The sequence below is a fragment of the Daphnia pulicaria genome, chromosome 9, assembly GCF_021234035.1.
Source record: "Daphnia pulicaria isolate SC F1-1A chromosome 9, SC_F0-13Bv2, whole genome shotgun sequence".
Lineage (NCBI taxonomy): Eukaryota > Metazoa > Arthropoda > Branchiopoda > Diplostraca > Daphniidae > Daphnia > Daphnia pulicaria.
Window position 1 is genome coordinate 4211057 of NC_060921.1, and position 25423 is coordinate 4236479.

The window sequence follows — 25423 nt, forward strand, 5'->3', positions numbered from 1 at the left end:
GATTCCGATCTGGCGGTAAAAGTAATCCATTTTGTGTTGTTAAAGATGGTTGCAATTTGGTAACATCTATTTGAATTTTAGTTTGTGGACTCAAAAATCAAAGCTAACATGGAGCAGGGCCTTTCTCCGACTTGCAATTGCAATAAGCCGCTATAATACGGCGCTGAACGCAGTTGCAAGGTGCAAAGCTACTAAAATCTGCAAATACTTGGCATTGCGTATCGTACAGTCTTTATTTATAACCGAATCGAACGCGTATTGCTGAAGCAACTTATTTTTTTTTCTGAAAGGAAATTCACCCCTGTATCACGTATCCCATACCTATAAAATATTATCGGATTATGTTTTACACTGCCAACAAAGTTGGTAACAATAGCTATAACACACATTTCAAGAACCCCCCTCCCCACTAGCCTAGCCTTCAGTCCAACACACCCAACTAAAAGGAAATCAGGATACACGAAAGCACCTTTGATTAACGAAAAAAAACGATCACAAGAGACGGAAGAAACCCAATTATTTCAGTAGTCAACTTCCTCCTCAGTAAAATGTCAAATATATACTTCACACGTTTTAACTCAACTATATCTATAGCTTTCTAGCAATAAAATTTAATCAACAGTTACCTTTGCCGTGAAGTGCTTAATGAGCATGGGACGAGACGTACAGCAAGAGATGAAATATCGGTAAAATATGGTCAGCTGTGAGGCAACAGCATCAGACAATTTGGCCCATTTGAAATGATTTGCTGGATTATTACCTGTAAATTTCGCACATAAATATTTCACATACTGTATATCAAGTCTTTAATAAAAACAACAGAATTACTATTTTCATTTCATAAAGGTAAAATGTCAAAGTAAAAAACTGTAACAATAAGTAGAATAGTTATAGCAATAACAAATTTTTGTAAAAGCTAACTTAAATTTATGATTGTATAATCAATATTTCATAAGAAAAACTGAACTTCTTTAGGTGTTGATGCCTTGCTGAATTTCAATTAAGTTTAGTACAAGAATAATAATAACAACACACCTTTTAGCTCTATGTATTATTGAAGGTTTGTTGATGTACTTCCTATTGGGAGGCGAGAACTGCAGAGATTGGTGTTCACTACTTTCACGTTCACTACCTTGATCACAAATGGGATACATCAATAAATCCGTGAGAAGAGATGAAATGTAAGGATTCTTACCAGAAAATTTTGGCATGTAGAGCTCCAGATTGGTTTAGTTGAATGCAGATTTGGCAATGCTACAACAGATATGTTACAAAGTCTGGTTAATTATCCTATACGTTTCCAACAAATTATGGCAACATCTGACATAAACAAAAGTGAATCTTTACAGAAATTAGGTAGAAAAGAATGACTTCGCTTCATCGTTTGTTATTTTTCTTACACCGATAACGGCAATGGCCATTCATGTGGGCCTCTGTGGCTCTGTCAACAGTTAAAACCAAACTTTATTGAAGACACATATTACATGTAGGGGAAGAGCAGAGTTTACATACTTGTTCTGGTACATATAAAAACAAGTTTTTTTAACGACGTTGATATGCAAAACACAAAACAGGGGAAAGGCGGGAAAGGATCACACGTTGTGCGCGGTTGTGCGTTGATATATTGATAATGATTGATGACGGCATGACGCCATGTCAACCTCGTCTGCTAAACGAGTGAGTAAGCATTTTGAATGACACCAAAATGGATTACAAATAGATAATAGTTAATAGAACATATTATTTACATTTTTAAGTGATTACTAAAAAAAATATTTGTCTTAATCTTAATGTTGTATAATATATTGCTAGTTGTTAATTTAAACGCTAGTTGGTGATTAACAGATTTCATGACGCTATCGAACCGCACCATTTTCTCCCGATAGATGAAAATTTGTTTTTTGACAAAGCAGGAGGTAATAAACAGGTCGGATAAACGTCAAATGATCAAGGCATGTTAAGCAAGATTACAAGTTGCCCGACACGTTATTATCAACTCGTCCACAGAAGGTTCCAATCAATACAAAAGTCGGTGCAATAAACCTTTTTTAAATTACCTGGCCCCGTTTTATCTTTCTATGTACTGTAATAGTTTAAATTCTGTTAGCGGGCATCAGATTAAGGTTTCACATCTGGGTGTTGAAGGGCCGCATACGACAACCATATGAGTGGCGCAATATTCTCTTCGAAAATAACAATTGCACTCGAAATTTTATTGGGCAACCCACAAAATCTGAGATAAGGATCAAAGTGTGGAGAGACGTGATCAACTGTATTATACACTCTGACGGCAACCGGGACACCGCAACTAGGTCGAGTTTGAACCGCAGAGCAGCCGCCCGCTGAAATCGTATTTATAATATAAGAATGATATGGTATCAGCCTTTTATAATATAGACGGTGGCGTCGCTAGCAACTCTCTACACGGTCTTGATTTTAATATCCTATAGTTATTAGCTCACTCGTCTTTCACCACTAGTCATGGACAAAACCAAAATCGTCAGTGATAGTCTCAGCTATGACGACAATGAAATCCTCGGCAAAGGGACGGCCGGTTTCGTCTTTCGTGGCTCTTTTGGCCTGGACAAGAACCCCGTCGCTGTCAAACGCGTCCAGCTGGCCAGCCTACGAAAAGACGAAGATTTCCAGAAGAGAGAAGAAGACGCTTTGGCCAGTCTAGACCATCCGAATGTCGTCAAACTCTTTCACGCCGAAGACGACTTAACTTTCAGGTATAGATGATTTTGCATAATTTGTATACACAACAGAAATTAACATATTATTACGTAATAGGTATTATGTTCTGGAACTGTGTGCCGCATCCCTGGACCAGTGCTTTTTACCAGACAGAGACCTCAGGAAATACAAGGGGGCTCTACCTTCTGACCAGGAAGTTCTCTTGCAAATGACCAAAGGTCTGCAGTACATTCACTCTATGAACCTGGTCCATCGAGACATCAAACCGGAGAACATGATGATCTCCATCACTCAGCCTGTGCTTATCAAATTGGCCGACTTTGGTCTGTGCAAACCTGTCAATCAAAGAGGAACCTTCTCGATCAGTGGGATCAAAGGCACCCAATATTGGATGGTATTAAAAATTCAATTGTCATATATACATTTTAGAGTGGATAAGTTTTTAAATACTGTTGATAGGCGCCAGAAATTCTGGCATTGGAGGATCAACCTTATAGTAAAAACGATGTTGAAGGCGCCAACAAAGGTCGAGGTACAATGCGGAGCGACATATTCGCTTTGGGTTTGGTCTTTTTCACCTTTTTGACCAACGGATTGCACCTTTTCGGCTCCAAGAATTTAATTATTTCAAATGTGATGCGCGGCAAACCCAACCCGGCCAATCAGAGCAGTAAGTTTAGTCTTTTTAATTATTTAAACAAATGCACTAAATAATCAAACAATTTCACGATGATTACAATATTTAAATTAGGACTCGACCAGAATCATTTCGCCCGTGAAATTATCTCCAACATGACGAAATCCAAGCCAGATGACAGGATTCCTTTAACTGAAGTCGTCAACATGTTACGACCTCAAGTTCATCAAAGTTCTCCGGCATTTCGAATCGAAGATTCAGAATCACTTTAACTTGATGATGCTGAGTGAAATAATGTCCATGTCATGTGCCATTCAGAATATAAACCGTAGAGTAGCCATACGAAGATCAAAGTTACCAAATGAACAAAAACGACAGCACATCACACACGCGCCGAAATTCAATTTTCAATCGTGTAAATTTCAATGATATGATACATTGTGGTTTACATCTGATTACAAAATTCCAATTCGTCCGTATCGTTATTGTTTTAACGACCTTGATGTGACGAGAAATTGACCGCATTAAAATGTAAAACATCAATAATTTAAGGGTTGAATACAGACGCTGAGTCAAAACGGCGTAGTCGTCATAGTTCGATAAGATAGTCCGTTATCTACAGATGATACATTCAGTCCGTTAAATGTAGCGTAGAGTCGCAGGTGATAGATAAAAGGCAACTTGCTTTCGTGACGAGGCAGCCACCGAGTTCCAACTTCTAAACCGGCCAGTTATTCGATTACTAATTGACAGTTCAGGTAAAAAAAATATTCCTATATCACAGGGCAAGTATATATTCAATCATATAGGCTAGTATGAGATTCATACTAATGGTAGGGTAATATCTGTCCCGAACGTTTAGGTTGAAATGAAATCGGAACCGGCTGAAGTGGAAATGGCGGCACGGCCGGAAGTGGATTGGTTCGTTGATGTTTCACCAAAAGGTGTGCTCGGTAGAAATGCCACCGGCACTTCGTGGGTCCATCGAGGAACTTACAAAAACCAACAAGTCGCCATCAAACGAGTGGGAATCGACGAATTAGAGACGAAGGAAGAGGTTTTGATCAGCCAACTTGATCACACAAATGTTGTCAAACTGCTTCACGTGAAAGAAAACTTGTTCAAGTATTGTATTTCAAGTCTGTCAAATTATTGTTTAGTAGCATTAACTGTTTCGCTTAGGTTTTTCACACTGGAACTGTGCGCTGCTTCTCTTCAGGGATTTTTCGATCAAGACTACAATGGCCCGATGCCGGCAGACGTTGAGGTTCTCTGCCAATTGTCCAGTGGACTGGATTACATCCATTCCAAGGGGTTCATCTATCGTAAAGTCAAACCGGAGAACATGTTGATATCGTTGACGACGCCTGTCGTTATGAAATGGGCCGATTTTGGTCTCAACCAAATGTCCGATTCGTCAACTGAGAGTTCCAGCAGCGAATCTCTGTGCTGGATGTCACCGGAAGTTCTCGTCAGTGCAGACGGAATTCGCGCGGATTCGAAAGAAAGCGATATTTTTTCAGCTGGATGCGTTTATTTTTATTATTTTACGCGTGCTCATCCGTTTGGGAAAAAATCGGTCGTCAAGAAGAACGTCATGGAGGGCAACCCCATCAGCGCTGAAAGTATAAAAATTAATTTCTTTAACGTCATATTGTTGATGTAATCATACTTAAATTTTGAATTGAAACAGGACTTGCAAATGATCACTTTGCTAAGATTGTCATTTCCAGAATGATCGCCAAAGAACCGGCACAAAGAATCACTTTGGCGGAAGTAATTGCTGGATTGCAACCGATTCCGCAGCAGCCAAGTCCACCAGTCGTGTCTCCACCCACTCCTCGGTACGTAACCGCTGACGACATTACTCCAATTTCGGCACTGGAACCGGGAGTGAATTCCGGGTAAGAGCAAGATTAAATTTAAGGTGATTGTAATAGTCTGAAAAACCAATTTATGTTTCCGTCTTGATTCCCATCTGTTAATTAATAAGGACGATTCGTGCCAGAGTAGTTTCAAAGTCAAGAATAGGAAATTGGAAAAAAAATGCTGGATTTGACATGAAGTTTTTTACTGTGCTTCTCCGAGATGACACTGGTACAATTGAAGCCAAGGCTTTTTCAAAAAATTTCGAAAGGTTCTATAACCAATTTCAAGTAAGTATTAATTAAGCCAGATTTTCATCATTCAGTGTTGTTTTTAATTGCGTTTGTTACTTACTGTTACATTATTATTAAAACAGGTTGGCAGAGAATATGCCATCAAGCGAGCAACATTAAAAGAAAACGCTTACGATAATACGAAAGAATTATCTTTGGGGAAGGCAACCACTGTACAAGATCTTTAAAGTAACAGCGTTAGATTTAATTTTCCACTGAGGACTCAATTTTTAATGGTTTTGAAAAAATGTTAATTTTCAATGAATAGCATTGTAGTTTATACAGCTTAATTACAAAATTCCAATTTATTAGAAACGTGTTCCATTACATCATCGATAACATATGTCAGACAGATTCGGGAAAAATAATTCGTTCAAAAGATTTCGTTCGTCTCCTTGTAATTGTGTCCATCGTTGAACAGCAAATCCTCGAACATGGATTTCAAAGCGTCGAAAGTCGGCCGTTTCATCGGATCGTAATCCCACGTTTTCAACATAATCAAATACCAAGACAGCGGGCATTTGTCCGGCATGGGCATCCTGTAATTCATCTCAATCTGCTGCATGACTTCGATATTAGACATTCCTGGAAAAAATAAAATAATTAATTTAATTACGTTGATTGATTTGTATAAGGTTATCTAAGACAGATATACCAGGGTAAGGAATTTGGCCGTAAGTAATCAGTTCACTGAGCAAAATGCCAAATGACCAGACGTCCGATTTGATGGTGAATTTGCCGTAGTTGAGTGCTTCCGGCGCTGTCCATTTGAGTGGGAATTTGGCACCGGCCCGGGCCTCGTATTCCTCCTCGATGATGACCCGGGCCAGTCCGAAATCGGCGATCTTGACGATGGCGCCTTTCTGGCCGACTAAAACGTTCCGGGCGGCCAGGTCGCGATGGATGTAGTTCTGCGACTCGAGGTAAGCCATGCCCGTCGCTATCTGGATGGCGTAGTCGTTGAGCTTCTCCAGTTTAGCGTGACGGCCTTTGTTACCCCTCAGGTAGTCCAGCAAGCTCCCGTTCTTCATCAGCTCAGTGACGATGTAGATGGGCTCTTGGGTCGTGCAGACGGCGTACAAGCGGATCAATTTATCGTGCTGAATTTGCTTCATCAGCTGGGCTTCGGCCAGGAAATCTTTGGGCGACATTGTTCCTGTAAAATGTTTAATTATTCATTTCTGTCCAGGTAAAAACTCAAAGTGATATAAGAATTAATTGTATATGTATACCTGTTTTAAGGCTTTTGATGGCGACGGGCACCCTTCCGTTCCACAGGCCCTGATGAACTTGACCGAACTGACCCTGTCCTAGAAGACGTTCGAACTTGAGCGACGATCGTGAAATTTCCCAGTTGTCGTACGTGTCGTAAGACAAAGTAGACGTCAGAGGTGCTCCAATCGCCTTTAATTATACATTTAATAATTAAAATGAACTAATCATTTTAGATGAATTATTCCTTATTATGTATCATACCTTCTTACAACAAGGCTTGCTGAGAGGAATAACGAGTCCTTCAGCGTTGCCGGAATAGTGTTCAATCAACAACTGTAGCGTCAAAAACGTCCGTCTTCGGTTGACGTAATAGACTGTCTCGTCGTTAACGAGAGTTTGCTTGACGCGGTAGTGCCTCACTTCTTGATTGAATCGGACTGCAATTATGCAAATTGTTTCGGTTATAATGCTCATTTAACAAAAGATATAATTCTAAATTACTTGAAAGTGAGTAATCGTTTAAAGCGCTTTCAGATTCACGAATGAGAAAGGAACCATCTTTGTTAACCGTTTGAAGCAACAATTTTTCGGCATCAATTCTTGGAATTTTCCCAAAATACCATCTGTTGGAAAATAATGAGCATTTAGTAGATTTTTTCTTTGTGCTATAAGATGTTATGTGTTTATATTACGGTTCGGCTTCGACAGATTTCAATGGGGCTACGTAGTTGGACGGAATGTAGCCTTCCATTCCGGAGATTTTATTCCGGGCCCTCCACCAATCTGTGTCGCTTTTTTCAAGGATTTCTAAAAGATCGTCGGTTTGAAAGGCCAGATCGCCATCGGTTCGGGTTTCATAGTCGTAGAGAGCTATGCAAATCAGCGCAGCCGGTTTCTTTTCAACGGGCTGAACATTAATATTGTAATCTATTATTGGAACAAAACAATAAGTCATCAATGTTATTTCACGTGATCTAAAATTTAATTTGAAACATTTCTTGCCATTTTGTGCAGCTGGAACAATTTTGTCAGATGGTGTGACGTGAGAATGGGGTGGACTATTCGGCTCCCAGCAGTTGCTGCCTCTGCTATTAGAATTCCCCATGTTATATTATTTTGCACTTTGAATTATATCCAAATCTATAAAGACATGACTGGTATTTGTCTCTCTCAAACGTCTAATAAAATAATGCTACTTCAAGTCAAATCAAATTGAGAAAACGTATCGCGCATTCACATACTCCCACTGAATTTCACATTCTATATAACCCTTTGCGGTTTTGTTTTCCCCAAGATGATAATGTCGTACGTTAATCTAATCATCACCGCCACATCCGCAATAATCCACATATACCAGCCAGCTTTTTTTTATATGACTTATTAACTCTAAACTAATAAATTTAAACTTTATACCAAAAAATTACGAAACCAATGAGAATGGAGTTAACAGGATGTTCACATTCACATCATAGTGAATTTAGGTGAATAGTGTCCTTATACGTATATACCGGATAGAATTTTGATGACATTCGTATTGACGTACATCCGATAAACCCGAAGGTTCATTGTTTTAACGACCTTGATGTGACGAGAAATTTAACACATTAAATAATAAACACATCAATAATTCAAGGGTTGAATATTGATGCCGAGTCAAACGCGCGTCACACAACTTGATAAGATGGTTCGTTATCTAAGGTGATGTTTAGTTTGTTAAATTTAGCGTAGGCGATACGCAGGTGAAAGATAAAAAGAGACTTGCGTTAGGCAACAACCGAAAGTTCCAACTTCCAAGTCAAACTATGCGGATACTGTCCAGTTGACTTATTGGCAGTTCAGATATACCTGGGCGATAGTTGGCGGTGAAACCTATTCCTATAACGAAAGGCAAGTATATTCAATTACAATAAATCTAATCATTTCAATAATGAATGAACTTTGAAGGATTCCGGAAGGCGGTGACAATTCAATTTAAAAATATGACAATAATTACTAAGAAGCCAACGAACCGTGTGGAAGATTGTGAAGAGCTGGATGACGTGGTCGGCGATTGCGAAATTTTCTTGTACACCAAACCGGCGGAATTCTCTTCCATCGGCAACTTCCTGTTGTCCATCACCAGGAACGAAGACAACATTTATTTCCAGAAATGGTTTCTCGTCGCTCGTTTCTCACGCGACGGTCGTGTTTACACCTTTGAAGCTGTGGAGAACAACTCCGGGCGCATGGAGGCAATCCGGACGACCGGAAGCGTTCCAGCCGACCCGAAGGAAAAACTGGCCATCGGCACAGTTCGCACCTCTCCGCAGAAATTGCTTTCCTTGGCCCAGAAGCATCCGTACAACGGGACCACCACACCCATACTAGCCACATTGAAAAAGTGCCAAGATTGGCTGAACGAATTCCTTCGAATGGTTTCGCCATCGCTAAATTTACCTTAATCTTTTTAAAAACGAATATACACAATTCTATGTAAAATGACGTCTTAATAAACAATTCTGAAAATTGAAACGTTCTTTGATGACTAAATACCCTTGGGAGATATACTTGGTCAAACGTTTGAAAGATGTCCAACTATTTCTTCTTCCTAGTAATATTCTCTGGATGCTCACTTGTTCAGACACAGTCCATCCTACGTTCAGGTTAGACGTACAGCTTTTTGATTCTCAGCCGATTGCTGTTTCACTTGAAAATTAAGTTGCCCCAATTGCTGAGTATGGACGTAAAGGTGAGATTTGTCTTTCATATTAATTGGGTTAAAATGTTAAGGGGATACAATATTGTCGTCAATTTGTTTGTTTAACAAATGCAGAACTAACATATGGTCGAGTGATAATATTTCGTACAGAGATAAGATTCATTTTAACGGTTATCTCTGATTTGTTAGGTTGAAATTAAATCGGAACCAGCCGAGGAGGTGGTAGTGGCGGCACAGCCGGAAGCGGATTGGTTCGTTGATGTTTCACCAAAAGGTGTGCTCGGTAGAAATGCCACCGGCACTTCGTGGGTCTTTCGCGGAACTTACAAAAACCAACAAGTCGCCATCAAACGAGTGGGAATCGACGAATTAAAGACGAAGGAAGAGGTTTTCATCATCAGCCAAGTTGAGCACAAAAATGTCGTCAAACTGCTTCACGTGGAAGAAAACAACTTGTTCAAGTATTGTATTTGAAGTGTATGGAATTTGTGGAATTAGTATTATTAACTGTTTCGCTTAGGTTTTTCATGTTGGAACTGTGCGCTGCTTCTCTACAAGGATTTTTCGATCAAGACTACACTGGCCATATGCCGACAGACGTTGAAGTTCTCTGCCAATTGTCCAGTGGACTTGATTACATCCATTCCAAGGGGTTCATCTATCGCAAAGTCAAGCCGGAGAACATGTTGATATCGTTGACGACCCCAGTCGTTATGAAATGGGCCGAATTTGGTCTCAACCAAATGTCCGATTCGTCAACTGAGAGTTCGAGCAGTGAATCTCTGTGCTGGATGTCACCGGAAGTTCTCTCCAGTGGAGACGGAACTAGCGCGGATTCGAAAGAAAGCGACATTTTTTCAGCTGGATGTGTTTATTTTTATTATTTTACGCGTGCTCATCCATTTGGGAAAAAATCGGTCGTCAAGAAGAACGTCATGGAGGGCAACCCCATCAGCGCTGAAAGTATAAAACTGAATTTCTTTAACGTCCTTATTGTTGATGTAATCATATTTTAATTGTAAATTGAAACAGGACTTGCAAATGATCACTTCGCTAAGACTGTCATTTCCAGAATGATTTCCAAGGATCCGGCACAAAGAATCACCTTGGCGGAAGTAATTGCTGGATTGAAGCCAAAGCCAATTCCGCCGGCAGTCGTGGTTCCACCCACTCCACGGTACGTAACCGCGGCGGACATTACTCCAATTTCGGGACTGGAAGAGGGAGTGAATTCCGGGTAAGAGCAAGATTAAATTTAAGTGTAATATTCTGAAAAATAAATTTATGTTTCCATATTTTTTCGGTTCCCATCTGTTAAGGACGATTCGTGCCAGAGTTGTTTCACAGCCAATAGTCGATCTTTGGCAAAGAAATATTGGATTTAACATGAAGTTTTTCACTGTGCATCTCCGGGATGACACTGGTGAAATTGAAGCCAAGGCTTTTGCAGATAATTTCCAAAGGTTCCATGAACTCTTTCAAGTAAGTTGTACGAGTCACTTTTATATGAGTTGTTCATCATTCAGTTTTTAATTGCATTTGTATTAACTCTTATATAATATTTACAGGTCGGCAGAGAATACGCCATCAAGAGAGCAACATTGAAGATAAATCGTTACGGAAGGAAAGAATTATCTCTGGTGAAGGCGACCACTGTACAACGTGTATAGTAGTCCTTTCGTGAATAACAAAATTATCGTTGTTTTTTAACAAGTGTGAATCCAGAATACTTCCTCTAGTGAATAGTGAGATTCTAGATTTAATTTTCACAGAGGAACTTAAGTTGAGGGATAGAATTGTACTTGTCATTATGAAAACCAGCTCTACTGGTGCTTACATTTATCTTATCTTTCTTGAAAGCAAATTTGGCTTTTTATTAAATTGCGTACAAAGAATTGATTAGTAATCGATTATGAAAATTGATAATGATAATCGATTTTTAAGTTGACGTGTAACTCGCAAACATCGTCTGCTTTGTTGGTTTTGAGCATGTGTTTGTTGAAACGTTAGTGAATAACAACTGCTGATGAAGACCAAACTACTTAATTTTTAATTTACATTTTTCATTTGTTTTTAAATATCGTTCACTTTGTGCTTCTTGGGAACAGTTTTCACATGTTAAAAAACGCTGACAACAAAAGTCAAAAGAAACGTTTTCAAACCTGTTGCTTTCAAAGCAATTAAGAACGATACCTGTGCCATGCTGCCACACCGGTTATGAAAAACTGAGGCCGTTTATATAGAGGCCTATATTACCGTACCGTTTATATCAGTGGTGTTAGTAACGGAAAAACCGAGATAACGAACAAAGATTTTCGTATCTTTCGTGGGCGATTATTATTTCATTCAGTCAATCGTGGGACTGGAGAGTAGAAATGGGGGAAGAAATGGTGTTCCTCAACGACAATGAAATCCGTTTCTGCCGAAAGGATATCATAGGTAGAGGTGGTAATGGAGTGGTTTTCCGTGGCAGTTTTTCAGGGCAAAATGTGGCTGTGAAGCGGATTCAACTGATTGACGCCAACTACGAATTAAATTCGAGAGAGTTGCTCAATTTGCGCCAACTCAAGCATGACAATATTGTCGAGTTTATCCATGTCGAGGATAACGACGATTTCAGGTATAATAAACTTTTAAAGATAATAAATTAAAACCTTAATCATCTCACATTCCTAAATACATCTAGATTTATTGTTTTCGAGCTCTGTTATGCAAATCTCCGCGAATACTGCAAACCTGTTTACACAGGTCAAGTGCTGTCCGATGAGTCAGATCAGTTAAAGGTCCTGTTACAACTTACCCAAGCTCTCGAGTATATTCATTCAAAGGACATCATCCATCGTGACATCAAGCCAGAAAATATTTTGGTTTCCAACAAGGATTCTGTCAAGATGAAATGGGCTGATTTTGGACACAGCAAACTGACCAACGAGCGCGGCTCTACCTCCATGAGCGGGCGCCGTGGAACGAAAGCTTGGTTGGCAAAGGAGATCATTCCATTCTTTAACAGGGATGAATTAGGAGGGCGGTGTTCTAAAAACAGCGATATTTTTGCGGCTGGATGCGTGTTTTTCTACTTTTTAACCAGAGGAATCCATCCTTATGGTGAAGAAAATCGGTTAATCGAGCAAAATATTTTAAGTGAAAACATAGTAAATAAAAATGGTAAGTTATGACCAGCGTAACTTTTTTCTCTTCGTTTATTTTACTTAGATAAAAATTTTTTTACTTCCAGAATTGAACGACGGTCATGCTGCCAAAAAACCTGTCATTCAAATGATGGAAGAACGATTGGATTTGGCGAAAGTTATCGAATGTCTCAATGCATCTCTTTCTTAGATGAATTTCGACCGCTGAGGGTAATCTAATCATTGTGTTATCATCATTATTATCCCATAACATCCACCATCTAGTGCACAATTGACTTCCCGGTGAAGGCAACCACTGTAAAATGAATGTGGTAATTACACATTTATTGTGTGTAACCTAAGGGTGAATACTGAATACAGCATACTAATACAGAGTACATAATTTCATCCCTAATTAAATAACATTGGGTGTTCTCTGAGGAAAGTATAGGAAGGATGGGACTGTCCTTAGGTCGGAATGAAAACTAGCTGACACCGTGCTAGTTCGTGAATAACGTCATATTAAAAGTTTAATTTGGCAATGAAATTGGGATATCGACGCGAATTTTCGTTTTTTCTAACCAGAACTGAACCAGAAGAGTTCAACTTTTACGGGAAAGAAAATTGGTTGCATACAATCGGGCACAACATTTTACAAGGCGAAGTTGTCGAAACTTGTCACCATATTTTTTAAATCGAAAAACCCGCCCGCCTATCATGTGCGCCATCTATGAGTGCACAATTAATTTCACTCATTGTCAGTAGTCGTTGAATCTCCAGCGGGTTGCTCATTTTTTACGTCGTAAAGTTTAGCTTTATAGAAGTGAAAACCTATACGTCACGAATGGAATAACATAAGTCACCATAAATCTACAGGTCGATTTTTACAACAATCTTCTGATATCGACAAAATGAGCCGCAAAAGGAATCTTGACAATGGGCCAGGCCCGATTCCTCAACGGTGGCTGCACTGTCCTCGAAAGGCCTTTTCTACAGTCGGAGAGAAATTTTTAGCGTTCAAAACTCCACTAGATGCAAGATACGATAATCAAGTCGACGATGAATATACTTTTCACCCTGAAATGGTATTTTCATCAGCCAAGAATATGAAGTTGAAACTTGGGCTCTGGATCGATCTTACCAATACCAGCAGGTTCTACGACAAGAATGTAGTAGAACAAAATTCATGTAAATATGTTAAACTCAGCTGCAAAGGACATGGTGAAACTCCCAGCCCTGAAACAGTGAACCTGTTCATCAGGTTATGCACACAATTCATCTCGCAGAATCCTACACAAATTATCGGCATCCACTGTACCCATGGCTTTAACCGAACTGGCTTTCTCATTGTTTCATACTTGGTACAGGCCATGGACTGGTCAGTGGAAGCTGCAGTCAATGAATTTTCTAAAGCAAGGTAACTATCACCAATTTGAACCATAATAACATTTAGTCTACAGATGAATAAATCAGCCTGAATTTAAAACATAAATGTTTTTACGAAAATGGGCTCTTTAGTTTCAACTACAATTTACTAATTTATTTATTTTCCTTTAACAAACAAAATTTGTTTCCTCTCTATAATAGACCTCCTGGAATCTACAAGGAAGACTATATCAGAGAACTATTTACTCTTTATGGTGACATAGATGACGCCCCACCTGCTCCTGCCTTGCCAATGTGGCATTGCGAGGCTGATGATGATACCCCCAGCAAAGAAGAACCAGAAGCTGTTGATGGTATATTTTATTAAAACTATGCTCTTAACCTAAGAGTCATGTTCACGATTAAAGACAACGAAGATGATGACCAAGCCGGCGGCAGTACGGGTGACAAGAAGAAAAAACCACGACGAGAAGTGGCTCAAGCCAAAGCCATATTCATGGAAGGCATCCCCAACGTCAAGCCGGTTACTGATATGGAGATTACAACCGAAGTGCAAAAAAGGATCAAAAGTCTCACGGGGTTCAAATCATCTGGATTCCCTGGTTGCCAGCCAGTTTCCATGGATAGAAGGAACATCCAACTGCTGAAAAACCCCTACATGGTTTCATGGAAAGCTGACGGCACCAGGTAATTGATCTCATCTTTATAGTCTTACGGTATCTCTAAACTTTTTCACGTTCGGATGCAGGTATATGATGTATATTATGGGACAAGGACAAGTCTACTTTATAGACAGAGACAACGCAGTGTTTCAGATCGAGGGTGTCTCGTTCTTCTCTTCACATGATGGCAAGCGTCATTTGGTTGACACGTTAGTAGACGGTGAGATGGTCATTGATAAGGCTGACGGGATGCGCCATCCGCGCTATTTGATTTACGATCTCGTCTCTCTGGAAGGGAATCAAGTTTTGCAAGAACCTTTTTCGATCCGCTATCGTACGATCATGGTAAACAGTGTTTAAATTTATTCCATGGATTTTTCCTTTTGATTTATTGAATATCGTTTTTAATCCCAGAAGGAAATTATTGAACCTCGAGTGGTTGCCATGAAATCGGGACGGATTATCCGAGAACGTGAGCCGATCGGCATTCGACGTAAAGATTTTTGGGATGTGCCAGCTACCTCCGCTCTTTTAGGAGAGAAGTTTATGAGAAAACTTGGGCACGAACCTGATGGTCTCGTTTTCCAACCCATAGAAGAGGTAAAAGAAAAATTCTGTATACCGGCAACAAAATCATTTTAAATTTAACTTTAATTGCCAACATGTTGTGTATTTTTATGAATAGACCTATACACCAGGTCAGTGCCCTTCCGTCTTGAAGTGGAAACCACCTTCTCACAATTCTGTTGATTTTCGACTGAAAATTGTTATCGAAAACCGTCCTGGGTAAGTTCGCTATCTCACTAACAAATAGACTTACATAGTTGAAATTGATTTTAATTTTGTTTTTCTTAGGATGTTGCGAGAACGTCTTGGTCATTTGTTTGTCGGAGGGAAGAATGACACTCCCTTCGCGATAATGAAAGCTACCAAGGAGATGGTCCCCCTTGACAATAAAATTATTGAATGCCGATTTGAAATGAACAACGGCAATGGAAAATGGGTCTTTATGAGACAACGAACGGACAAAAGCTTCCCCAACAGTTTTAATACTGCTACAGGTAAATCAAGTGCCATCGTTTTTATATCGGAAATTATTATTGAACACGTAAATTGAAAAAAATATTTTCAGCTGTCTGTCGAAGTATCAGTGAACCGGTTACCAAGGAGATATTAGAGGACTTTATTCTAAATCTGAGGGGTATGCCTCCTCCTCCTCCGCCGCAGCGAAGACCGCATTAGCAGCTAATCTTCGTGGTCACCTTTCTTCCTCAATCATGGTCCTCCTACACTATTTTCCCTTAAACGTCGCTCAGTTTCCCGCCAACTGTTTTATACATTCTAGAAGGTGTTCCGAGGTGCGACTTTCAAATTAAACAGGGAAAGACAAATAAATGGTTAATTTAACCCTGAAGACAAGGTGCTTCAGTCTATTTTGTCTCTCATTAATCACTTTGAGTACATGCACTGTAGAAAGTTGAGTCAATAATAGGGCTATATATTTCTTTGAACAATAGATCAAATTGTACTCCACAGTATCGCAAGTTTCTTAACTTTACCTTCTTTTTCTAATTTCTTAAGATGAAGCTCAACGTTCCTCTCAGCAGCAAGATAAAGACTTGAATCTAAATTTTCATAAATACCCTTGACAATGTCCATGGCAGACATTTTATTCCCATGGTTAGACGAAAGGTACTCTAAAATCTGCCTCTCCCTTTCGTTTCGATGATGGATATAGTACTCTATTCGTTGAATGGGATCCTAAACACAAGACGAATAGAGTGACAAACGAACAGAAAATTATTACATCATTACGATGTAGGCTCACCTCAATCGACGGTCCGTGTCCAGGATAAATTTTACTTGGATTAAGGCCAAGTATGGTTTTCAGTGAGTTCATGTAATCGTACAAGTCCTCAAAGACGGCAGTCCCTTCACCCAAAATACAGTCCCCACTGAATAAGGAATTCTCTTCCTTCAAATGTAGGATAATGTGGTCAGTGCTGTGACCAGGTGTGTGGTACACTCTAGGGAATGAACAAAATTGTATTATTTCACTAAGTATCCCATGTAATAGTGATAGACTTACTTTAAATTGGCTCCTTCAACTGAAACTTCCTGTCCATCTGTTAATTTTTCAAATTCTGTTGGTCTGTCCTCAATGTGAAACTTTGAGACTTTGCAGTCTGATAAACAAATTTTTTAAATGTTAGAATTGGATGTTGGGAAATACAATTTGTAAACAACCTTTGTTGATTGATTGTTGGATTTTTTCCACACCCCCAACATGATCAGGATGCCAGTGGGAAACTAAAATGTGATCCAAGGTTGCTTGCTGCTCCTTTAATACTGACTGAAGCAAATCAAAGTATTCTGGGACCTGTCCATCTCCTGTGTCAAGTAGTATTCTCCTGTATATGTGAAAATGGTGCTAAATTTTACACAGAAACAGATGTTGGCCTACTGGCACTGACCGTTTTCCGGTTCCAATCAAATATGTGTTAGTTCCTTGGAGAGTAAAAGGGCCTGGATTGCAACCTATTTAATAATTTTTAAACTCTATTATACAACTATGTGAAAAATAAATGAACGGCAAAGGTGACGGAACAGAATGATGTTTTTAATGTGTGATCAAACAAGTCTCAGATGAGGCATACACATAAATCTTTAAATACAAAATTACCTAAAATATGAATAACACGGGGAGAAAGCTGAGAAATTCGCGGAAGAATGTTCATTGCATATGCTGTTTATAAATGGAGCTAGCAAAGAATTTTGAAGTTGTTCTTGGACGTAAAACCTGACGTAAGACGCAGTTTCAAATGGCAGCAGACAGCAGTGACAATTAGATCGACTGTCTGCTCCGAAAATAAATACAAATGCGCGGTTGCGTAATCAATGGGCCGATATAAAACTGGAAGAGAAAGACGGAAAGACACTGATGCAAAGAAGAATAACGGATGAACAATTTATTGAATCAACATTTTACTGAATAATGAATGAATATAAAAAAAAATTACTGTATTGTAAGAGCTATTAACAAATGAATATATAATGAGTTTATTTATTTCCTTCTGCGCTGTTTTATACAGCGGGTTTTAATCTAAATTATATGTTTGATGAACGATATCACATCATTTCTCGTTATCGTGACCATTTCTTTTGAAGTAATAAACTAATAATACAAATATTCAATTAGGTAGACGCAGGAATGAAAGTCGTGCGACATGAGCCGCCGAGTGAGCCGCATTATTGGACTTCGAACACGCAGCTATAGTGATCACGCCAAAATAAAACTACCATACAAGTTATCCAATCCCAATTGGACACGCCTTTTACTCAGATAACGCAGTGCTGTCAAGCACAGCGGGGACAACAGTTTGGTATGATTGCTCAAGAATATTAGATGTTGCGTATTTGCTATTCAAGTTTTTTCTAACTAAGTGGCCGGTGAGATCTGTTAATCATAAAGGAGAGGAAAACATGAATAATTAATCTCATGAGACAAATTTTCGGTATGTATTCATGGCAGATTGGTAGAGTTTACTAAGTTTATGTAAATGCAAACGTTGGATGTAGTAAAGAGGGTTTTTTATTCCGTTTTCTAAGAATCTGTTATCACCCCCCTGTATAATAGGAGTGAAAATCATATCAGCGTCATATCAGTGCCATAGCATAACCGCTGGTCATACACATATAAGGTGAGAAACGCAACTTTTTCATTACATGTTATCTATTTTTGTTTTTTGATAAAAATACTCGTCAAAGAAAATGGCGTAAGGTCTGTAGAACAAGAGTTTATTTAATAATAAATAGCATTTAAATTAATTAATAATAAACAAAAAATAGCATATCCGATCGATATTTCATAATTAATAACTTCTGTAACTGGATAGGCAAGAAATGCAGTATCCTCATCTTAAAAAGGCTGCTGCTTCTCAAATTTTGGGAAGAGGAGGTTTTGGAATTGTATACCAAGGAGAGCATAACAATGCAAGGGTAGCTATTAAACGGATAGAACTTTTGAGGACCGAAGACCATGTTAGAAATCCTACAGAAGAGGAAAGAATGATGCGCTGTGATCATTCCAACGTTCTGAAGGTTTTTGCTGTTGATCAAGATGACGATTTCAAGTAAGAATTTCATACTTATACACAAGCCATACTATAGCATATTAACGCATCAAATTATTAAAAAAATAGGTACATAGTACTGGAGCTCTGTCAGTCCACTCTTCATGACTACATCATTAGGAAATATACCGGATCGACGATGCCTTCAGAACTAGACGCTTTGCATCAAATGGCTTGCGGTTTGCAACACATCCATACAGTAGCAGTACTCGTTCATCGAGATATATCTGCTCAAAATGTCTTGATTCAAAGTCGTGAAGGTTTCCCTACTGTGTTGAAAATTTCGGATTTCGGATTCTGTAAACCGGCAACAGAACGAGGTAGTTTTTCCATAAGTAAAAGTGGAACAGGAACTACTCACTTTATTGCTCCGGAGCTGCTCATTGATAATCAACTAAGAGGTCAAAGAGGAACCATCGCCTGTGATGTATTTTCACTTGGCTGTGTTTTCTATCGTTTTCTGACAATGGGACGACATCCGTTTTCAACAGGAGACGAGCTCACAATCACTTTAAATATCCGTGAGGGAAATCATAATCTAAACGGTGAGATGTTTATAAATTTTTCCAATGTTAGGCGCAGATGTTTCATTATTAATTAATTCGTTATTAATAAAGGATTAAACGAAGATCATTTTGCAAGAGAAATCATCAAAGAAATGATCCAACTAGAACCCAGCAAACGACCAAATATTACTGCTGTGGTTGATCGCCTGTCTGCTTAATAAAATAGATCGAATAAACTTGATGTTCAATATTTTTACCAAAAATTCTAAAGGATAATTTTTAGTAAAATCGCTGATAAAAAATAAAATCAGAAAATATTTCATTGAAAATTCGAATGGCGCAAATTTTAGAGGCAACGTCGCACCTGATCATCACAACACCCAACGGCACAACTAGTTTGGACTTCGTACGATTTAACGATTTTACGTCGTCCTCAAACGAAAAATAGACATAAAATACAATTCGTGCATTTTCATTTGACACTTATCTTCTATTTTATTACGCGTTGATTAAAGTTAGTTCCGAAATTTTCGGTTGAAGATAATGGCAGAGTATGCTGCGGTTCGATCTGGAAAACTTAAACTGAAAGGGCATAAAGATATTAAGTAAGTTGACTTTTCTAATTTATTTTACTTTCTATTTTGTTCATCATCATGTGCATCTATTTTAAGTACATTTTGGACAATTTGAGTTTATTTTACAATGATTTGTTTTCAAGGCCAGCCAAGAAGCATAAATCCAAAAAGCGCACCCATGAGGAAGCTATCGCAGCTTCAGACAAAGATGATATGATAAAACATGGTATATTTTATAAATTAGAAATACATTAAAAAAATATCCTCTACAGCCTTTTTTTAGGTGGCTTTTGGAATGTACAAAATTTTTCTCAGATTTCAGGGGCATTAGCAATTGAGTTTGGTGAAAGATGCTACATCAAAGCGTTGGACAATGGTTTATTTGTACTGGGGCCACCACATGATGAAGGTAGCCTACTTTAACTAATTACTACATATTATTTTTTAGTATTTTACTTTTTACATGTACTGATAATGTTGTATGGTCCTATAGGAGATTCTCCTTCACCTGAGGAGATTTTCACAGCATTCCCTGTGGGTGAAACAAAGATAACACTTAAATCTGGGTATGGAAAATACCTTGGCATTGACAAAAATGGTATAGTTGTTGGACGATCTGATGCTGTAAGTGCGTTGGAGCAGTTCGAGCCCGTTTTTCAGGTAAGCACAACAAATTAATACAAGTCTGAGAAAAATAAGATTTTAAAAAAATATTTGGGAACAATTAGGACGGTAAGCTTGCATTACAAGCCGCCAACAGTAAATTCGTGTCGGTTTCGCCGGATGACGACAGTTTCTACGCACAGAGTATCACCGCTGGACCAGATGAAATCTTAAAAGTAAGAACACCAAACAATCGTAAAAGTTTATGATCAGTGTTAACATTTGAGACTTTGTTGCACAGTTACGCTGCAATAAGGATTTGGAAGCAGACATTGAAAGCAAGAAAAAGAATAAAGGACCTATTGAAGAAAAAGGAAGTGTAGAGCAGATTGAGATAAACTACGTGTAAGTTTTATCCTTCCTTAATATCCGTTATTCCAACACAAGTTTAACGATTGAACATTTAACAGGAAGCAATTTCAAAAATTTCAAGACAAGAAAATGCGGGTTAATACCGAAAGCCGTGAAGTTCTCAAATCTGCCAAGGCCGAAGGGTATTTACACGAAGTCTTACTAGACAGGCGAAGCAAGATGAAATCTGATCGAATGTGCAAATGAACTAGTAAAACTATGTGTTTATGACGATGCTTTTTTTCAATATTGACGTAATAAAATGTGACTTTAAAAAGTACTAGATTGAAAAGAGTAGAGCCTTATTTTGTATTGTGTTTCAAATCAAAGTAACAAACAGAAAAAACGTGATTTTTTTTTTATTGAATATTCGGCAAATGGTTGTGCTCCACTCACTGGAGAGTGATGAATCTGGGCTGGCAGCTCGAAAGACAGCAGGCTTTAAAGCCCTCCCATCAAAGGATGAATGGGAAGGATATGGACGATCAGAGCATTGAAATTTTCTAAGAAGTATTTTATTGAATGTTCGATTCTCCCCTGTTCACCTTGAGCCATTCTACAAATTCGTCTAGCATCACAGGCCCTAAATAACAGAAAAACAAAAAATGAAGTTCAAATGTTATAAATAAGTTTGTCACTGAATTCCAACTCACAAGCTCCATCAACATCGTAGTTCTTCAGATCTACATCCACCGCGCGGGAAAACTCAAGAACGTTGCACCACTGGTCTTTGTTCAGAACACGGTATCGAGATTGATCTAAAAACTGGAAGAAGGAATTCAAAAGTGACCACTGCCTTCCAAGCAACAATCCCAACATTGCTTTGGCAGTCTCAATGTCTAAACTTCTTTGATCCTTGTCCTAAAATAATATGAGCATAACACACTAGAATGAAATCAAATAAACAACAAAGTTACCCTGGAAAAATCAAAGGCATATCGGTAGATTGATTTGAAGTGGGAACTGTCAAGCAGTAGAGAATGAAGGTAGTTGAGTTTCGCTTGCAACTTTGCTAATGAATCACACCTATATCAACAGTAAACCAATTAACTTTAACAGCCAAGGACATGATATTTTCAAGATTTACTGTAAATCTGTGAGTCCCAGCAGCCATTCTTGCAATGTGAAATATCCCATTTGTTTAGCTCCCATTTTCCATGACAAGACTAGCAATGCAATGTTCTCTGGCTCAACATTCAGGTCCCTGCAAAACATTTCTACACCTTCAGGCCCTGCAAAGTAAACAAATAAATTCAATTAAAGGGGTTTATTAAGGTCACATTTATGACAAATACTTACCAATAGTGTCTGGTGAGCTTGGGGTGCTGTACTGGCGAAACCAGGCAATACATTTTTTTTGGTTGAATACAGTGGGTGCCTCTTCTGCTCCCTTAGTTCTAGAGCGATTTACAGTGCTGTTGCTGCTAGTTTTTGACCGTTTTCCAAACAATGAGCTTACATCCTCGCCCAGATCCATTTTCCTCTTGGTACTGTTGTTGCTATTGCGAGGCATCACACTTCCCTAATTCCTTTTCGCCAGCTTATCGAGGCGAGAAAAACTGATCACCGAAGTCCTAATCAATTGAAATTGAAGGTTGGGCATACAGACGAGCTTCGGGTTCGTCCTTGAAAAGGTTAACTAGTTTGGATTATTAAGGCCAATAACTATTGAAAAACTATATAGATCTAGTACAATCAAGAGCTGTAAATGTTGTGGTGGACAAACGTATCCCAACTTGAACTTCTTTCTTCTCAACGTTGAGTTTCTAGTTAGACACTAGACAGTTTTCCTGGCGACATGTAAAACCTCTTTTAGCTTCCCCTCCTCTAGTACCCTTACTGCTTAGCAAGAATCGATTACTTAAGTATCGATTCATGACCAGCTGTTTCTTTTTGAGAGAGAAAAACAAAAACATTTCTGAGAATTTAAAAATAAAAATAACATTAGCAATTAATTTTTTTAGGTAGGTTTTTAATTCATAATCTCTAAATTTTCGAAGTGTTTTGGATACTGTACAGCAAGCACTAATAACACAGTTGTTTTCGAGTAATCCGATGATGACGTATTTAGGTCAATGAATCAAAAATTCTCGCCCAAGAATAACATTTTCATCCGAAAAGTGGACACGATTTTGGAAGTCATACAAAAGTAAGTGCTGTGGGATGGGAGCTGATTTAGTGATTTAATCATGAAACGAATAAGTTCCAGTTTTTTGTTGAAGAGTGAGGAAGAAGAAGTTGGGGAATCTATTCGACTCGAGTGTTGAGATGTCGTTTTAACCGCCTAGTGCAGCAATAAAAGTGTTTGTGTTATGCACGCCCCGCGCAATGCTAGAAAGGCTTATTAGACTATTAAAAACGGTCCTTAAATAACAAATACGAATCGTGACTAAGTGTGTGTGTTGCGCATTTTGGTAATTAAAAAAATCCTAGCTCAGCTTTTTGTTTGGCTAGAGCTAGATCAAAGTAATTTGCGTTAACAGACTATTGTATTGGTAAATACAGTGTTACAAACGGGATCGTTTTTCATTTAATGGGGAATAAATTACGGCATAAAAGTGATACGTTTTCTTCTCCACTTCACACTTTTCCTAGTATTTGCTATATTAAATTATATTTTAGTGCACAGAGCGAGTTTAACGACATTGTAATTTTAAAAACTTTACAGGTCAATAATAAAACGTCTTGCGAATTCCTTCGATAAACTTCATTTTATGTAATTTGACTGGGCCGCCAAGGAATCGATCTATCTTAGAATCGATACCCTACACAGCTGATTTATTTGTTGACATTTGAAGACGTTTTCACGTGTTGCACAACTTGGCACAAAGAAACACAAACATCAGTATTTATTAATAACTTGACTTGATCCTCGTCGATTGAATAATTTGATGTAAGTGAACTGAGGTTAGTCTTCTGGTTTCAACGCGTGTATAATAACGTGCACAAAAATTTCTGCTGTTCCCGACTTGTCCTAAACTGTTATCTTTTTCATTATCAGATAATGGAGGTGACTGCTTTGACTCTCAATTGCTGGGGCATTGCCGGTGTTTCGAAAGATCGAAGAACTCGTATAGATGCCATCGGAAGTCATCTGCAATTAGGCCACTATGATTTTGTTTTCCTGCAAGAGGTTTGGGTTGAAGATGACTTTCAAGCGATAGTAAAAAAAGTTGGCAACATTTTCCCGTACAGTCACTACTTTCACAGTGGTGTCATTGGTGGAGGAATTTGCATTCTGTCCAAAGCAAAAATAATCGATGTTCTCTTTCACGCTTGGTCCTTGAATGGATACATTCATAAAATTCAACATGGGGATTGGTTTGGTGGCAAAGGTGTTGGTCTATGCACTGTTGTTTATCATGGCCTGAAAATCAATCTTTATGTCAGCCATGTAAGCATTATCATTTAATTTACTATTTTGTAGAAGTGTGCTACTATTGATTTAATTTCCCTTGAATATTTATTAGCTCCATGCAGAATACAATCCGGCAAGTGACGAATACTGTGCCCATCGCGTAGTGCAAGCATTTGAAACCTCACAGTTCATCCGTTATACCCGGAACAAAGCTGACTTCTGCATCCTCGGTGGCGATTTAAATACCGAACCGGAAAATTTGGCATACAGGCTCATATGCGATCATACTTCATTGAAAGATTTGTACCTCTCTACCGGAAAAGTATTTCATTTTTCGATATTTATGTTTTTTAAAATCGACCCTAAAGATCTTACTTAAATTCTTGTTTGGTATTTACAGCCGGAAATTGAAGGTATGACCAGCGAAACACCAGCCAATTCATACACAGCATCGGAAAGCTTACGGGCCTGTCCAAATGGCAAACGCATCGATTTCGTCATGTGCAGCTCGAGGAAAGGCCTTCAGATCGAGACAATCGACGTCAACATTCCACTGCCACCCCGCATTCCCAACTATCCTTTCAGTTATTCCGATCACGAAGCAGTTTGTGCTAAACTTCGAATCCTAGAAAGCCAGTCCGTTTCCGCCAACCAGAAATGGAGCAAAGACACGTCCATCTCGTCGTTAAAAGAAGCCTTACAGGTGTGTGACGCTGCGCTGAGGAATATTGCCAACGACAGACGCAACTATTGGCTGGCTTTCGGTATATTCGTCGTCCTTTTGGCCGCATTGCCGTTCACGTATGACGGCTCACGCATTGTCCACTACACCTTGACGGTCACCCACTTGCTGCTCACTCTAGTCGCTGTTTTTTGCCTAATCATGGCCACTGTGTGGAATCGGATCGAGCGACACGGCATATTAGCTGGTAGACTTGCCATAGTCACTCGAATCCAAGCCCTCGAAGATTCCTAAATTCCCGTAATGTATTTCAGTATTCAATTTGCAAAATAATGTATTGTATTACAATTACGAAAAATTCGACGGTTATATTCCAAAAACCAAAACCCAAAACACCCATTTTAAATACAAGTTATTCCTGCCGCTAGATGGCTCTGTCACTTGTTGCGTCCCTCAAATCGACGTTTTTCCGACAGATGGCGCATGGCAGTTTTGGCAGAAATATAATCGCGTGCTGAGAGGGCGTACACATTTTTCTTGTTCCGTTGGCGAGAGAATAGTTTCGTCGGCTGC

General features: G+C 38.8%; 13 protein-coding genes across 23 annotated transcripts in view; 9 read left to right on the forward strand and 4 right to left on the reverse strand.

The window, feature by feature from the left end:
* Nucleotides 1–25423, reverse strand: part of LOC124313083 (dipeptidase 1-like) — a 1013891-nt gene that overhangs the window by 883683 nt on the left and 104785 nt on the right. The window lies entirely within an intron of this gene.
* On the forward strand, nucleotides 2393–3887 carry LOC124313239 (serine/threonine-protein kinase/endoribonuclease ire-1-like). Its single transcript, XM_046778054.1, has 4 exons — nucleotides 2393–2732; nucleotides 2794–3091; nucleotides 3157–3367; nucleotides 3449–3887. Exons 1-4 carry the CDS (start codon nucleotides 2482–2484, stop codon nucleotides 3604–3606), a joined length of 918 nt encoding a protein of 305 aa, XP_046634010.1. The 5' UTR covers nucleotides 2393–2481; the 3' UTR covers nucleotides 3607–3887.
* On the forward strand, nucleotides 4001–5708 carry LOC124313158 (serine/threonine-protein kinase/endoribonuclease IRE1-like). The gene is made up of 6 exons (XM_046777919.1): nucleotides 4001–4092; nucleotides 4197–4459; nucleotides 4517–4959; nucleotides 5028–5238; nucleotides 5328–5490; nucleotides 5577–5708. The coding sequence occupies exons 2-6, from the start codon at nucleotides 4203–4205 to the stop codon at nucleotides 5679–5681; spliced, it is 1179 nt and encodes a 392-aa protein (XP_046633875.1). The 5' UTR covers nucleotides 4001–4092; nucleotides 4197–4202; the 3' UTR covers nucleotides 5682–5708.
* Nucleotides 5784–7929, reverse strand: LOC124313030 (tyrosine-protein kinase Src42A-like). The gene is made up of 7 exons (XM_046777696.1): nucleotides 7711–7929; nucleotides 7401–7635; nucleotides 7210–7331; nucleotides 6970–7145; nucleotides 6726–6897; nucleotides 6149–6649; nucleotides 5784–6078 (listed from the first exon to the last, which is right to left on the reverse strand). Exons 1-7 carry the CDS (start codon nucleotides 7811–7813, stop codon nucleotides 5867–5869), a joined length of 1521 nt encoding a protein of 506 aa, XP_046633652.1. The 5' UTR covers nucleotides 7814–7929; the 3' UTR covers nucleotides 5784–5866.
* LOC124313448 lies at nucleotides 8483–9221 on the forward strand. The gene is made up of 2 exons (XM_046778385.1): nucleotides 8483–8594; nucleotides 8653–9221. The coding sequence occupies exon 2, from the start codon at nucleotides 8688–8690 to the stop codon at nucleotides 9147–9149; it is 462 nt and encodes a 153-aa protein (XP_046634341.1). The 5' UTR covers nucleotides 8483–8594; nucleotides 8653–8687; the 3' UTR covers nucleotides 9150–9221.
* On the forward strand, nucleotides 10445–11319 carry LOC124313463 (replication factor A protein 1-like). The gene is made up of 3 exons (XM_046778405.1): nucleotides 10445–10643; nucleotides 10726–10888; nucleotides 10975–11319. Exons 1-3 carry the CDS (start codon nucleotides 10480–10482, stop codon nucleotides 11074–11076), a joined length of 429 nt encoding a protein of 142 aa, XP_046634361.1. The 5' UTR covers nucleotides 10445–10479; the 3' UTR covers nucleotides 11077–11319.
* On the forward strand, nucleotides 11503–12932 carry LOC124313265 (serine/threonine-protein kinase/endoribonuclease IRE1-like). 2 transcript variants are annotated; one of them, XM_046778095.1, is made up of 3 exons: nucleotides 11503–12026; nucleotides 12093–12575; nucleotides 12642–12932. In XM_046778095.1, exons 1-3 carry the CDS (start codon nucleotides 11782–11784, stop codon nucleotides 12772–12774), a joined length of 861 nt encoding a protein of 286 aa, XP_046634051.1. In that variant the 5' UTR covers nucleotides 11503–11781; the 3' UTR covers nucleotides 12775–12932. The 2 variants fall into 2 exon arrangements, with proteins under 2 accessions (XP_046634051.1, XP_046634052.1); XM_046778096.1 differs by having other exon boundaries at nucleotides 12093–12571.
* Nucleotides 13292–16001, forward strand: LOC124312967 (mRNA-capping enzyme-like). Of its 2 annotated transcripts, none has more exons than XM_046777584.1 (8): nucleotides 13292–13951; nucleotides 14122–14273; nucleotides 14328–14607; nucleotides 14669–14927; nucleotides 14997–15182; nucleotides 15268–15368; nucleotides 15438–15643; nucleotides 15715–16001. In XM_046777584.1, the coding sequence occupies exons 1-8, from the start codon at nucleotides 13446–13448 to the stop codon at nucleotides 15822–15824; spliced, it is 1800 nt and encodes a 599-aa protein (XP_046633540.1). In that variant the 5' UTR covers nucleotides 13292–13445; the 3' UTR covers nucleotides 15825–16001. The 2 variants fall into 2 exon arrangements, with proteins under 2 accessions (XP_046633540.1, XP_046633541.1); XM_046777585.1 differs by having other exon boundaries at nucleotides 14337–14607.
* LOC124313279 (beta-lactamase-like protein 2 homolog) lies at nucleotides 15976–17459 on the reverse strand. The gene is made up of 6 exons (XM_046778117.1): nucleotides 17266–17459; nucleotides 17057–17120; nucleotides 16830–16993; nucleotides 16672–16768; nucleotides 16411–16609; nucleotides 15976–16343 (listed from the first exon to the last, which is right to left on the reverse strand). The coding sequence occupies exons 1-6, from the start codon at nucleotides 17318–17320 to the stop codon at nucleotides 16101–16103; spliced, it is 822 nt and encodes a 273-aa protein (XP_046634073.1). The 5' UTR covers nucleotides 17321–17459; the 3' UTR covers nucleotides 15976–16100.
* LOC124313249 (serine/threonine-protein kinase/endoribonuclease IRE1-like) lies at nucleotides 17947–19483 on the forward strand. Of its 5 annotated transcripts, none has more exons than XM_046778073.1 (5): nucleotides 17947–18097; nucleotides 18192–18283; nucleotides 18479–18715; nucleotides 18785–19260; nucleotides 19333–19483. In XM_046778073.1, the coding sequence occupies exons 3-5, from the start codon at nucleotides 18486–18488 to the stop codon at nucleotides 19437–19439; spliced, it is 813 nt and encodes a 270-aa protein (XP_046634029.1). In that variant the 5' UTR covers nucleotides 17947–18097; nucleotides 18192–18283; nucleotides 18479–18485; the 3' UTR covers nucleotides 19440–19483. The 5 variants fall into 5 exon arrangements, with proteins under 5 accessions (XP_046634029.1, XP_046634030.1, XP_046634028.1 ...); XM_046778074.1 differs by having other exon boundaries at nucleotides 18192–18274; nucleotides 18478–18715; XM_046778072.1 differs by having other exon boundaries at nucleotides 18220–18283.
* LOC124313296 (protein FRG1 homolog) lies at nucleotides 19618–21087 on the forward strand. Its single transcript, XM_046778150.1, has 7 exons — nucleotides 19618–19826; nucleotides 19940–20022; nucleotides 20080–20205; nucleotides 20290–20456; nucleotides 20525–20635; nucleotides 20701–20804; nucleotides 20870–21087. Exons 1-7 carry the CDS (start codon nucleotides 19765–19767, stop codon nucleotides 21015–21017), a joined length of 801 nt encoding a protein of 266 aa, XP_046634106.1. The 5' UTR covers nucleotides 19618–19764; the 3' UTR covers nucleotides 21018–21087.
* LOC124313312 (DCN1-like protein 5) lies at nucleotides 21096–22656 on the reverse strand. Of its 3 annotated transcripts, none has more exons than XM_046778171.1 (6): nucleotides 22504–22656; nucleotides 22110–22435; nucleotides 21898–22042; nucleotides 21728–21836; nucleotides 21464–21671; nucleotides 21096–21393 (listed from the first exon to the last, which is right to left on the reverse strand). In XM_046778171.1, the coding sequence occupies exons 2-6, from the start codon at nucleotides 22321–22323 to the stop codon at nucleotides 21326–21328; spliced, it is 744 nt and encodes a 247-aa protein (XP_046634127.1). In that variant the 5' UTR covers nucleotides 22324–22435; nucleotides 22504–22656; the 3' UTR covers nucleotides 21096–21325. The 3 variants fall into 3 exon arrangements, with proteins under 3 accessions (XP_046634127.1, XP_046634128.1, XP_046634126.1); XM_046778172.1 differs by having other exon boundaries at nucleotides 22110–22449; XM_046778170.1 differs by having other exon boundaries at nucleotides 22110–22653.
* On the forward strand, nucleotides 23559–25279 carry LOC124313162 (putative neutral sphingomyelinase). Of its 3 annotated transcripts, none has more exons than XM_046777928.1 (4): nucleotides 23559–23741; nucleotides 23812–24204; nucleotides 24281–24490; nucleotides 24569–25279. In XM_046777928.1, exons 2-4 carry the CDS (start codon nucleotides 23815–23817, stop codon nucleotides 25142–25144), a joined length of 1176 nt encoding a protein of 391 aa, XP_046633884.1. In that variant the 5' UTR covers nucleotides 23559–23741; nucleotides 23812–23814; the 3' UTR covers nucleotides 25145–25279. The 3 variants fall into 3 exon arrangements, with proteins under 3 accessions (XP_046633884.1, XP_046633883.1, XP_046633885.1); XM_046777927.1 differs by having other exon boundaries at nucleotides 23559–23717; XM_046777929.1 differs by having other exon boundaries at nucleotides 23559–23703.